The sequence below is a fragment of the Arachis duranensis genome, chromosome 5, assembly GCF_000817695.3.
Source record: "Arachis duranensis cultivar V14167 chromosome 5, aradu.V14167.gnm2.J7QH, whole genome shotgun sequence".
Lineage (NCBI taxonomy): Eukaryota > Viridiplantae > Streptophyta > Magnoliopsida > Fabales > Fabaceae > Arachis > Arachis duranensis.
In genome coordinates, this window is record NC_029776.3 from 6,360,608 (window position 1) to 6,373,285 (window position 12,678).

The window sequence follows — 12,678 nt, forward strand, 5'->3', positions numbered from 1 at the left end:
CTTGTTTTTTTTTTTTTTATATATATCCTTTTATGGATGACCAGATGAACATTTACTTAGTCATTAAATCCCATGATGATCTTTATTATTTATTAAACTGTATAAATGAATGAATGAATGAATATGCTTAAAGGTGATATCATCTCCATACGCCAAAAATACCAAACCCTATTTCTTTTTGGAACCATTTGTTGGGCATATAAAAGATTATTTGATAGGGTAAGGCTAACTACTATTAATGATCTTATATAATTTTATATTAGATACAAGATTATCGATCAGATCATTGTCCATCTTAATTATGTGTAGCTTGATGGTTACTTTATAATGATAAAAAACAAAACAATTATGCAAATGAAGCTTGCCTCCGGTCAAATCTGATTGGATAATATATTTTCCAACGATCAACTACCACCCTACATGAACTTAGTCAATATGCTTGAGCTTCATTCTAAATTGTTGAATTGTGACGTCTAATAATTATTTTGGCATGCGAAAACTAAGTTACTGTTTTTACAGTAACGTTAGAGAAATAAAATAAAAAAGTTAAAATTTATTTTATTTAATATTTATTAATTATTATAATAATTAATAAATAATAAATAAGATAAGTTTCAACTGTTTTTAGTTCATTTTTTGGATATAAAAGATTTTTATGTTTTTAATTATGACAAAACAAATGATTTTTTAAATAAATAAAAAATATTTTATTTACCAAAATATATAATTTGTAGTATTTTTATTAAAATTCATCATATCTCTTATCTGATTTACAACGTAAACGAAATAAAAATCCATGTATCTCGTTTACACTATAAACAAGATAAGACTCAACAGGGTAGATATATATTTCGTTTACAGTGTAAACTAAATACGTGTATTCTTATTTTGTTTAGATTGTAAACGATATACGTGAATATATATGACGTTTACAATATAAATGAGATACGTTCCGACAAATTTTCAATAGCTATAAAAGGATGTGCAACCCTTTATGTTCTCCACAAATATTTTACTTCTTCTTTTTGTTTTTCTTCTGAAAATAAGCCAAAATATCTAGTAGTAGTGGATATATGGTTGTAAGTGTATATCTCAATTGCCATATGAGAAGCAGTGATACTGGCATAAAATTTGAGTGAAAGAATTCTGTTATGTTGCGTACCCGGCGAGTAAGTTCTTTGTCAGAGCTGAAAAGTCTGATATTGGGTAGCATTGGTGGTAGCGGGAGAAAAGAGATCGGAATGGTGGAGTATCGATTGCTAGTACCGAGAGAAAATGGAGTTTTTTGTTTCGTCTGTTTTGACTCTATGGCGATGAGCATGTGCGCCTCATGTTTGACATCTATAGGAGAATCATGGCGGAACAAGTGATGGGGCTTTTTGCGGACGTAGGTGATGTCGGAGGCGGTGGATTTGGCCAGTCGAATTTTGTGCAGGACGACCCTCATCTCGCACCACCACTGCTACACGTTTTTAGTCCAACGGAAGACATGGACGTTGATGGTAAGGACTCTGACGAGGAGTATGTTGCAGATATCAACAACAGTGGTTCTTCCGAAGACGATGAGGAGGAAGAATTTGTACCAGAGACGCCGGTCGAGCCATCAGTTCAGTATCTTATGCCCGTCCCACACCCAATTCCGGCCTTATCAGTTGTACTCAGTCATTATCAGGCATTGGATCTGGACGCAATGCACAATAAAACTCCATTTTTCAATATGGGTGAAGACGATTACAACTTAGACGATGGTATGGAGTTTCGGTTGGCCACAGGTTCAGAAGCAGAGATGCAATAATGCATGGTGTGAAGAATTATAGCATACACAGAAGTGTTGAGTACCGATTTGTGGAGTCGGATCGATTAAAGTACTATGTGCATTGCCGGCAATATGCAGCCGTCTACCCTTGGAGTCTCCATATTGTCCTCTGACAAAATCTCATATATTGGTGAGTTGAAGTTTAACTGTGGTGTATTTTTCTCATTTTTTTATTGTTATATTTGGATTAAATGCCAACCATGTATGTGTTATTTCGTTAGGGAGGTGCGTAGGGTTGGAGGAGTGCACACATGTTTAACATCCACCATGTCCCAAGACTATCTGCAATGTCATCCTGTTGTTGATACAATCCAGTCCATCCGTCAGCATCCATATTCTACAAGGTGCAGTTATGGAAAGCTATCACTTCAAACTCTCGTACAAAAAGGTCTAGATTGCGAAGCAAAAAGCTATTGCACAGATATATAGTGATTGGGAGGAGTCATATAATAAGATGTTGAGGTTATTGCAAGCACTGCAGAGTTATTGTTCCGGAATGATATGTGAATTCAGAACTGTATCGTACTATGATGATCACCTTATGGTGCGTGACTGTAGCATATTTGATAAAGTATTTTGGGACTTTCTTGCCTGTGTGGAGTCTTTCAAGCATTGCAAGTTGTTCCTTTCTGTCGATGGTACGCATTTGTATAGTAAATATGATGGTGTTTTGCTCATTGTAATGGCACAATACGGTAACAACAATATCCTTCCTCTAACCTTTGCAATTGTTGAGTTTGAGACCACGAAATTCATGTCTTTCTTCCTTACCAATCTGAGACGATGTGTGATTCCACAAGATGGCCTGTTAATTATTTTTTATAGATCCTAGGCTATCAAGGCTGCACTGAGAGCCGGTGATAGTGGGTGAGAGTTGATGATAGTGGTTGACACCTTCTTAGAGCGTGTTTATTATGTTAGATACATGACTGCGAACTTCATGTCTCATTTCAAGTCTGTCGAAGAAAAGCGATATCTCATAAATGCTGCTTATAGTTCAAGTTAGGCTAGATACGAGTAATACATGGATGCCTTGAGAGATTTGTCGCGAGAAATGACAGACCGGGCTGGTAGGTTCAACAAGGAGATCTGATTACAACACTACAATGGCAATCACCGATTTGGACACATGACAACGAACTTCTCCGAATGCATGAGTGCAATTCTTAAAGGTACACGTTATTTATCGATTTCAGCCATTGTGCGATGCACCTACGAGAAGCTGCAGCATTTGTTCGTTAGAAAGAAAAAGGAGGCATAGACACAACTTAATTAATTAATAACTAAATAAACATATAGCTAATAAATTGATTTAAATAAAAATATTGACTTAAATAATTAATACTAAATTAATAAACATTTAGTTAATAAATTAACAAAAATAAAGAAATTTATTTAAATAACTAATAACTTAATCACCTAATATCTACCTAACAACTTTAAATAAAAACAAAATGAATAACATTTACTTAAAAACTTAATTTAACTAATACCTAAAATTATATTATATCAACCCTTGATAACAATACATTTATCTACCAAATATATATGTTGTATATTAATTTTATAAAAGTACCTTAAGTATGGCTGCACATATATATTCTAACATATAGAGAAAAAAAAGCACTAACCTCAAAGTTGGCTGCCTCGCAATGTGCTATGTCGCGTTCAGTCGTTTAATGTTCGAATTATGTGCATCTACGCATGTCATACTCGTCAAGTAAATCGATAATATGGTTAGAAGAAGATAGAAATTAAAGAAAAGTTGAAGAAATAAATGAAAAATATATCAAAGGGCGCTGTAAATGAATTGTATATATACGTTACGTTTAGTCTTATCTTATTTACAGTGTAAACGAAATAAAATTGTAATATCTTTTTTACACTATAAACGAGATAAAACCGTTACATACCACATGTACAAACATAATAAGGCCACATCGTATTGTGCCTTATCTCATTTACAATGTAAACGAGATATATAAACGAGATAAGAGATATAATGTTATAAATGGTATATTTTAGTAAATAAAATATTTATTTATTTTATTTATTTAAAAACATTCTAAAACAAAAACTAAATAAATAATATGAACTAAAAACAATAAACCGACAACAGTTGGGAGGTCATTATTATTTTAATTAATTATTGGTCTCAAGTTTAACAAAGAGGATTAGAGAAGAGAATCAAGGAAAGGACCAAGACTTTAGAATAAATTAAAAAGGTGATGATGTTTGAGAAATTGTTTTATGACAATATTTGAAATAAATAATAAAGTTAGGAATTATTTTTGGTGAGTATTTATAAAAGAAGGACAACTGAACAGTATAGGACTTCAAATTTAACTGAAAATACAAAAAGACTAAAACCTAAACTGTAACTAAACTGCAATTAACAAGATATATTGGATGAAAGGAACAAACTGATTCGGATATTTTTAAAAAGTTCAATCAAATGATATTATGGAACTTTTCTGGAGCTCGAAAACATTTTTAATAGATCATATGTATCAGTTAAATGAGGATACGCATACCTGCGAGAACGAGATGAACATATAACTTCGAAGAATTGATTCATACACATATATGCAGAGACCATAAACTTTCCTTCATAATAGTTTAACTAAAGAAAACAAAAAATAATCACAAAAAGTTAATAATGAAAATCAATTTGCTTCATTCTTTTTTTTTTAATACAAGCAAACTCCCCCCGTTGATCCCACCAGCGTACCCCAGCTTTTAGCTAACTAATCCTATTGCATGTCTTACTTACCAAACTCAAAAAGAAAAGAAAAGAAAATCCATCACTGAAAGAACGCTCTAACCTCCCAATCCAACCCAACGGAACGGAACGGAACCGAACCGAACCAGAAAGCTGAAGCCACGTGCCAAAAGAAGAGAGTGATGATCGATCAGCACTACGTGAAGCTGGGCCTCCATGCACTGGCCCACACCACCGCCTGCTCCTTCCACCACAGCATCATTCCGCCGTGATCCGAGCACTGTACCATTGACCACCCTTCCTTGTACCTCCTCAGCAGCGCCCTAACGTCATCGCACACTTCCTCGCTAAACGACGCCGTATTGAACCCCGATCCATGCATCCTCTGCGACCATCTCGCCGCCGTCTCCCTCCTCTCCGACGATTCCTCCGCCGAGCACGCCACCAAGTCCACCATCGCCCTCCCCGCCGCCCTCTCCAGCATCAGCCTCTCGTTACTCGTCCTCGGAAAACTCTCCTCCAGCGCCTCAAAGTAAACCCTAAACCACCTCAAGCATTCTTGGAACCCTTTCACGAATTCGAATCCTTCCAAACCAACGTCCAAATCGGCTTCTTCCTCCACCACCGTCACGATCCTGGGCTGAAGCCTTCTCAGCGACGATATCACCGCGTCGCGGCGGTTCCCAACCGCGGCGATCGAGTGCAACGAGTTGACGCAGTTAACGGCCAGCGCCTCGTCGTCCCTGATGTCCAATTCCCCGAAATCGAACTGGGAGAGATCGCCGGAATGGTGAACGACGTTGAACTTGAACGGAACTCCCATGAGCCTGGCGAACTTTTCCATCCTGGCACCTATCTCCTTCATGACCCTCTGCGCCGCCGGGACAGATCCGCCGTGAGCAGTTGTTACGACGACGGTTGTGAGCCTGAGGTGCGGGGTGTCGTCGGAGCGAGTGGCCAAGGCCTCAAATAGCGTTGGCCATTGAGTGCAATAGGTGTTGCTGATATCAACTATGTGCAACTTCGTTTCACCTTCCAAAGCCTCCAAGATTGCGCCATTGGCTGCCACGTGTCCGAAGGTCGTCCACGGAGACACCTCTTGGAACTTGAGCACCGTCTTTCTGGTTGATTCGAAGGAGCAGGTCTTATCGGAGGCGGAGGTTAAGGTTCGGAAGGTTCGATCACCGGCATGCGTCATGCGGCTGAAGAGCGCTTGAAGGAAGTAGGCGGCGAGCTTCTGTTCGGTGTCGCCGTAAGGGGAGCTGAGCTCGTTGAGCATCCACATGAGGTGCTGGAGACGGGCGGTGTTCTTGTCGGCAAGAGCACGCGCGGCGTCGAGGAGGATGTCGGTGGCCCAGTTGGTGTTTGATGAGAATTGGAGGTTGAAGTCGAAGGAGTGGGAGAAGTCGTTGGGCGTGAGGATGGTGGCGGGAGGAGTGGAAGTGTGGGGATGGGATTGAGAGTGATAGGGATAGTAGTGGTGCTTGGAAGAAGACGAGGAGAGGTCTTCTTCATCCATGAAAAAGTTGAAGCATTCTTCGTCTTGTTGCTGTTGTTGGTAGTGGTGATAGTTGTGTCGGGAGGATCTAGAGCTGCTGGAAGTAGTGGTAGTGGTGGTGGAGTTGAGGGACTGATCTAACTCAACTTGTTGCTGTTGTTGGTATTCTTCAAAACTCACTACTCTAAACAATGTATCCATTTAACAATAAGTAGGAGACCCACCCCACATCAATATATTTTTGAGCCCTTTCTGTTTGGTTTGTTGCGTCTCACTGCGCAACCTACTAACACACACTCTCTGCACTACTTTGCCTATTCATTCATATCATACAACTACTTGTTTGGATTTGGATTTGTATTCGGATTCTAGCTACTTATTTACCCCCTTTGCTCTTCTATCTCTTTATTTCAGGTGGGGGAAAAAGGGGTCATACATAGAACCTACTTGTAGTAGAATTCAAGGGTGAAACAAAATATAATGGACTCGTTTAAACTTTAAATTCTTCTCTTTTTTGCGCAATCGATGCGCGGGGGGCGGAAACGGAAGTGGGGTTGCTTTGCTTTTCTTTTCTTTTCTAAAATATCATATATTTATACTCATATCCATAATTTTTCTAAATAAAAATAAAATATATACAAAAATAGACCCATAATATTTTTCTCTTTTTATTCGGACCAAGACACTGGATTCTCTTTTCAAAAGCAAAATACTAATATGTATGCCCATCGAAAGAAGGGATTGACTCAGAAATATGAGACGTCAAGGGGAGACTTTGTAAGCAGGTGTTATATATTGCTTTGTGGGACATTATAACTAATTAACTTATTATATCCATAAAATAACCTGATTAAGTTGATCAGGTATTCAATACTTAAAATGTTTAAAATTTTCAACTGCTTCATGAAGATAGTTAAAATGGTTTTTATGTGAATATTCCAAATTATTTAATAATTCTCAATTAATAATTTTATATAAAAATAACTATATATAAATTTTTACCTAACATTTAAGTTACATTCAAAGTTTTAATTGCAATCATGTTATAATTTTAAAGGAATATTATATGCAATATAGATATAATTGTGTGTGTGCGCTTTTTTTTTATATCTTTTTACTTTTGATATTAAAAATAATAAATAAAAAATAGTTTTATATTATGAAATGATTTACAAGAACACTATATAGAAAATTAATATAAAATCATTTATTTGTAATTTAACTCCAGTGGGGAGGCTCGTGGCCCAGCTGATGCTTAGAATAGAATTCTGACTGACAAAAGATAAGAAATAAGAAAGTGTGACTGTGAGCAAAGGTAGCAAGAGAAGAGGGAGCTTTTACTTTTATCTTCTTTTTTATTTCTTTATTATTGATATTTAAATATATTTTTTATCTACTCACTTGATACTTATCATTTTACTATCACAAGATTAAAAGTCACATTTTAAATAAACAATCACATTACATAAATATATAAAACACTTGATTAATTATACTATTATAAAAAATTTTAATTATTCTACTATAACATATTTAATTATTCTGTTATATTAGAGTGAATGAGAATATGTTTAAAATGTTGTGCATTATATTAGTACTCTTAAATGAAACACACATCTAATTTTATAATAATAAAAATTTGATTAATATTTATTATAAAGACACAAATTAAAATTATTAATTAAATTTTTAATATATTAATTGTGTATTTATTAAAATAAAATATTTAAGAATTTCTATCTGTGGTAATCTTGATATGTGTTGTTAGAACACGTAATAGTACTAATAATAATAATAATTAGACAAATAATTACTTATACTTCACAAACTTCTTAATTTAAAAATAAAAAAGTAAATGAATAAAAATTAAGTGAAACTTACAATTAATCTTTTGCCATAAATTAAAGTATATATATCTTTAAATATGTATAAATATTGTTTCTTTATTAAAAAAAAGAAGTCAATAAATATAAGAAAAAAATAATCACGCATATTTGAAGATTTTTTTATTTAAATTAAATAAATATATAATTTACGAAAATACATAAAGTATAGAATAATTACTTAAATACCTCAGATATTAAACGGAGAATCTAAAAATAAGCATATCTCGAATATTCAAATTCTGATTTCAGGTGCAATGACGATTGACGTATTTTAGGTGTATTCGAAATACGTGTAACGTTAATAAACAGATAACTCAAAATGTGTTCAAATGCTGATTAGACTCTCAGTATCCAAGATATTAATATTCCAATGCGAGTCACAACACCCGAAATATAGTCAAAATCATAATTAAGGTCACAACAACCGAATGGTGAGTCTGCCGGTGATAAAAGTCACCCACTGTGATGGTAGGACATCCGTATTTAGTGTGGAGGAGGTGGAGCCGATGGAAGGATGGTGCCAAACTTTATATCGCGTTTGACTTAATGCGCGTATATACGACTGTGGATTATTTCAGTCTTTGTATTATCCTTGTCATCATGTACTTGTAGTATGTGCAACTACAAGCATCAAGTGGAAGCACCTGGTCGACCCCGTGTATAAGATGGCTTCAATTATCAAGATTTATGAGATGGAGTTTTCGCCGATTCCAGACGAGAAGATATGACCTACATGGTATGGTGCACGACTGAAGCCTAACCCTCCATGCATCGAAAGGCAACAGGAAAGCCAATATCTACTCGGTTGCAGAATGAGATGGATGCTGTAGAACGTACAGAGAAAAGATGTAGTCTTTGTCGAAGAAAGGGGCACACTAGACAAATATGTGCCAATATTTTAAAGTTGGATCCATGATAAGTTATTATTTATAGTTTAGGTTTAGGTATGCTTGGTTTAAATTAGTGTAAATTGACTCTGGTGAATGTATGTTTTACATTTTATTAAATATGGTTTATCATTATATATCAAATATTTTTACAATTACTTGCAATGATCAAAATCCATTAGCAACGGTAACCATCTCAAAGGAACAAGTGTAGCTGACTTGTCCATGAAAAGAAAGTCCTTGATAAGCATCATCAAGTAGCACCTAGCGTATTTATGGAGTGTTTCCAGATCTGCCCCAACTGAAATGTGCAAAACTATGTTCTTCAGCAAGGTCATTCTCAAATCGAAAATCTGCTTCTCTAGCGCTAAGTAAATCCTCAATCCACTCCCACATGGGGTGTTTATAGTATTTCTGGAAGTCTCTGATACAACCCTCAATCGGCTTACCCTTAGTGTGCAGACCAAGATGTTAGGCTTGCAACATCTTAAAGCGTAATGCTGACCTCACCCCATGAAAGGTGGAAGCTATGGGTCTCAAGCCTCCACCACTCGACAAATGTAGAGATCAAGAAATTGTCAAATATGAAATTCCTCAACTCTACTGCATGTCCAAATCCCGCCTCCCTGATATAAGACAAATGATATCCAGCAGGAGGAGACCCAAGATCACACGGTCTGACAATAGTAACCAAAGCTTCTGCAGTAGTCGCAACATTTACTTTTGCAAATTAATCTCTTCTAAACCATTAATTATATTTAATAATTATTAAGTATTGTAAATCTAATAGATAAATATCCTTAACAAATGAAGCAAAATTTAAAAAATAAATCATTCATGTTGCACTATTTTAAATTAACTGGTAATATTTTAGATGACTTCAATCCAACGATAACTTTTAGTAAAAAAATTTGATGTAACAAATATTTTATTTGAATAATATATTTATTTAATTTAACTAATATATTAATTTACGTTTAACTATTATATTTATTTAACTTAAGTTAAAATTATTTATATAAAATATTAAAACATACTATACCTACCTACCTAAGTTAATAGAACTTCTAACTAACAAAATCAAAATACCTAACACATTAACTAAATTAATAAAGCCTAAATACCTAAACTTATTGTTTACCAAAAACAAAAAAGGAAGAAAAAAATTAACCTCAAAATCTAAAGCTCCAACTATGTGCCAATTCGCATTCAATCGGCTGATATCTTTGTCGCGAACATATTATCGGGGCCATATGTACTTCAGAAACTCGAACTTAAGGTGTTATAAAGTTACAAAATTTTTAAAAACCACTCAAATGCATGAAAATCCCAATTGTTGTGGCTTTATATATGTCTCTGGCCAGGTTTTGTGACCCACATTACGCTTTTGAACATATTTTGGATTAGCGTTTGAACGCATCTCGGATGCTCAGTATCCATTTTTTCACGTTATATGTATCTTGGGTGCACTCAGATACACCAGTCGTGATTACATCATAAATTGAGTTCCGAATACCCAAAATATGCTCATTTTTTTATTCTTCTTCTAGTACTTAAAATGTGGTATGTTGTATATTTAGATAATTACTCTATATTTTATGAATTTTCGTAAATTTTATATTTATTTAATTTAAATAAAAAATTCCCATATTTGATGGTTATAGAAATAAAAATTGCAAGAATTTGATGAGTGGGAGCAGGCGTGCAAAAGTGCCAATTGGGATGAGAGAGAGAAAAGCTGCCGGCGTGAATGATCCTCATCAAACCCACTTATCATCTCTCATCACCACGTTCCTTGCCTCCTAATCCCTCTCCAAACACTGCCAAAATTCCCACCAACTTTATTTCTGCCCCCTTTTCTTTCTATACTATTTACATTTACATTTACATAATCCCATACCACATCATTGTGTCACTCTTATAATAATGTTGTACTCTAATACCAAAATGCACTCCTTCTCCAAGTTCTAGGGCATGCCTTCTTACTTTATCTGCACTACTACTACTACTACTCTTCTAAGAGTATTTCAATTTCATTCATTCTTTTATAACCACGCACTAATCCACCCTACCTACCTTACCTACATACCCCACTTCCTTCCTTCAAATTTTATTTCATGACCAAACCAACCCAACTATTCCTCTCATCCTCTACTTTACTCTTTGCTTTGTTTTCAGCCTCCCTATCAATAAGTCTATTCCCCCCTTAACACTTGTTACTTGTTACATTATAATAAAAGTTACTTCATCCTTTGTGGCCCAGACTAGCCTCATCACAAATTGACATCCCATTTCTTTTTTTAAGAAAAGAAAAAAACATCACGTCTCTGCTCTTATTGTATGACCTATATATTGTTCCTTGAGGGGGGTTTCGGTATGTCCACGTCTGATTTTTCTTTGGTTAGACATTATTGTTATTAATTAATATTATTAGACAGCGCCTTCGGTATAAACAACTTATCTTATTTTATTATTATGTTATGCCAATTGGTTATTAAGTAATTAATTAAGTTGAGGTGTGATCTTTTCTGGAAACTTGCAATGCGCCTTCTTTGGTTTTTCTTCATCAATCATTAGGGAAAATCCATGTTTGAACCCTTTGTTCCCCTGATTTTAAGTGGGCCTTCAAGTTCTTCTAGGCAATTGTTTTTGTCTTGAGAATTGCTACGCTTCTTATTAGATTGAATATAAATTTCTTTATGATTAAAGTTCATGTCCCATTCAATAATAACAGAACAATATAATAATAATAATAATAATAACAATAATAATGACTATACTCAAATAACATACTATTCTTTTTCCCTTATATACCCTCGGCCATTAATCTCGGACAGGATCAGACAGGTTATTGCACATACTGAATTCCATGGTCATACATATATAAATGGGAAAAAGGGTGCTTTCAGAAGCTTTTGCTTTTTTCCCTTTTCTTTTCTTGCCTCCTTACCAGTGAGTAGTGAGGGTGGGGTTGAGTGGGAACGGGTCCATTGTTTTGCTTTCCTACTCAACCAATTAAGCTAACAGTGTGCGAGGAGGACCTCCCTCCTAATTAAACCACAATCAATAGAACTATATTAATTAGATTAAATTATTTCATGAAATTAACCACAAACATTGCTACTAGTTAAACACCCTTATCTTTAATTCCCAGTCAACGGATAAAAAAAAAAACAGATGAGACACACTTACCGCTTAACTTGGCCACTTTTTCTTCTTTTTTTTTTTTCCTTTGTTGAGCGGAACCAATATACATATCCCATTTCTTTATATTGAAAGCTATATAACATTTAAAGGATATCATATGGTTGATATGTCACTTCCTCAATTATGCCACTAAACTACTAATTAGTTGTGGTTTGGACTCTAGAAGGGATTGAAGAACAAACATTATTTATAATTTTGGTATAGTATGTCACTTTCATAATTTACTACTTTAATCTTAAATACCACGAAGATAAGTTTCACAACTAATATTAAATTCATGGAAGCAAACCATTATTTGTTTATGAATTGGCATACTACTAATCACATCTACGTAAAATTTCCCGGATATATGTTATAACATATTTAGCAGTCATTTTTTGAAAGATATACTTTACGGTGTAACGATATTGCTCCATTGTTATAACACGATAAATAATATGATATCGTTTAACTGATAGAAGAATTAATTTGACTTACCATTATATTTTCCATGAACTAATATAACTAAAAAATTTTAAAAACTATTTTAAAAAACAGATTATCCTTACCATACAAATTTGAATATTAACCGTTACAATAAGTCTAGTCTCTTCTTCGTTCTCCACTGTATCAGTAGGGCACTGGCCCAGGCATAATCATAATTTTGTAAAATGTTCTCTATA

General features: G+C 34.6%; 1 protein-coding gene across 1 annotated transcript; it reads right to left on the reverse strand.

Moving 5' to 3' along the window:
* Nucleotides 1-4,403: 4,403 nt before the first annotated feature.
* LOC107487652 (protein SHORT-ROOT) lies at nucleotides 4,404-6,615 on the reverse strand. Its single transcript, XM_016108332.3, has one exon. It carries the CDS (start codon nucleotides 6,235-6,237, stop codon nucleotides 4,735-4,737), a length of 1,503 nt encoding a protein of 500 aa, XP_015963818.1. The 5' UTR covers nucleotides 6,238-6,615; the 3' UTR covers nucleotides 4,404-4,734.
* Between the last annotated feature and the right edge of the window lie 6,063 nt (nucleotides 6,616-12,678).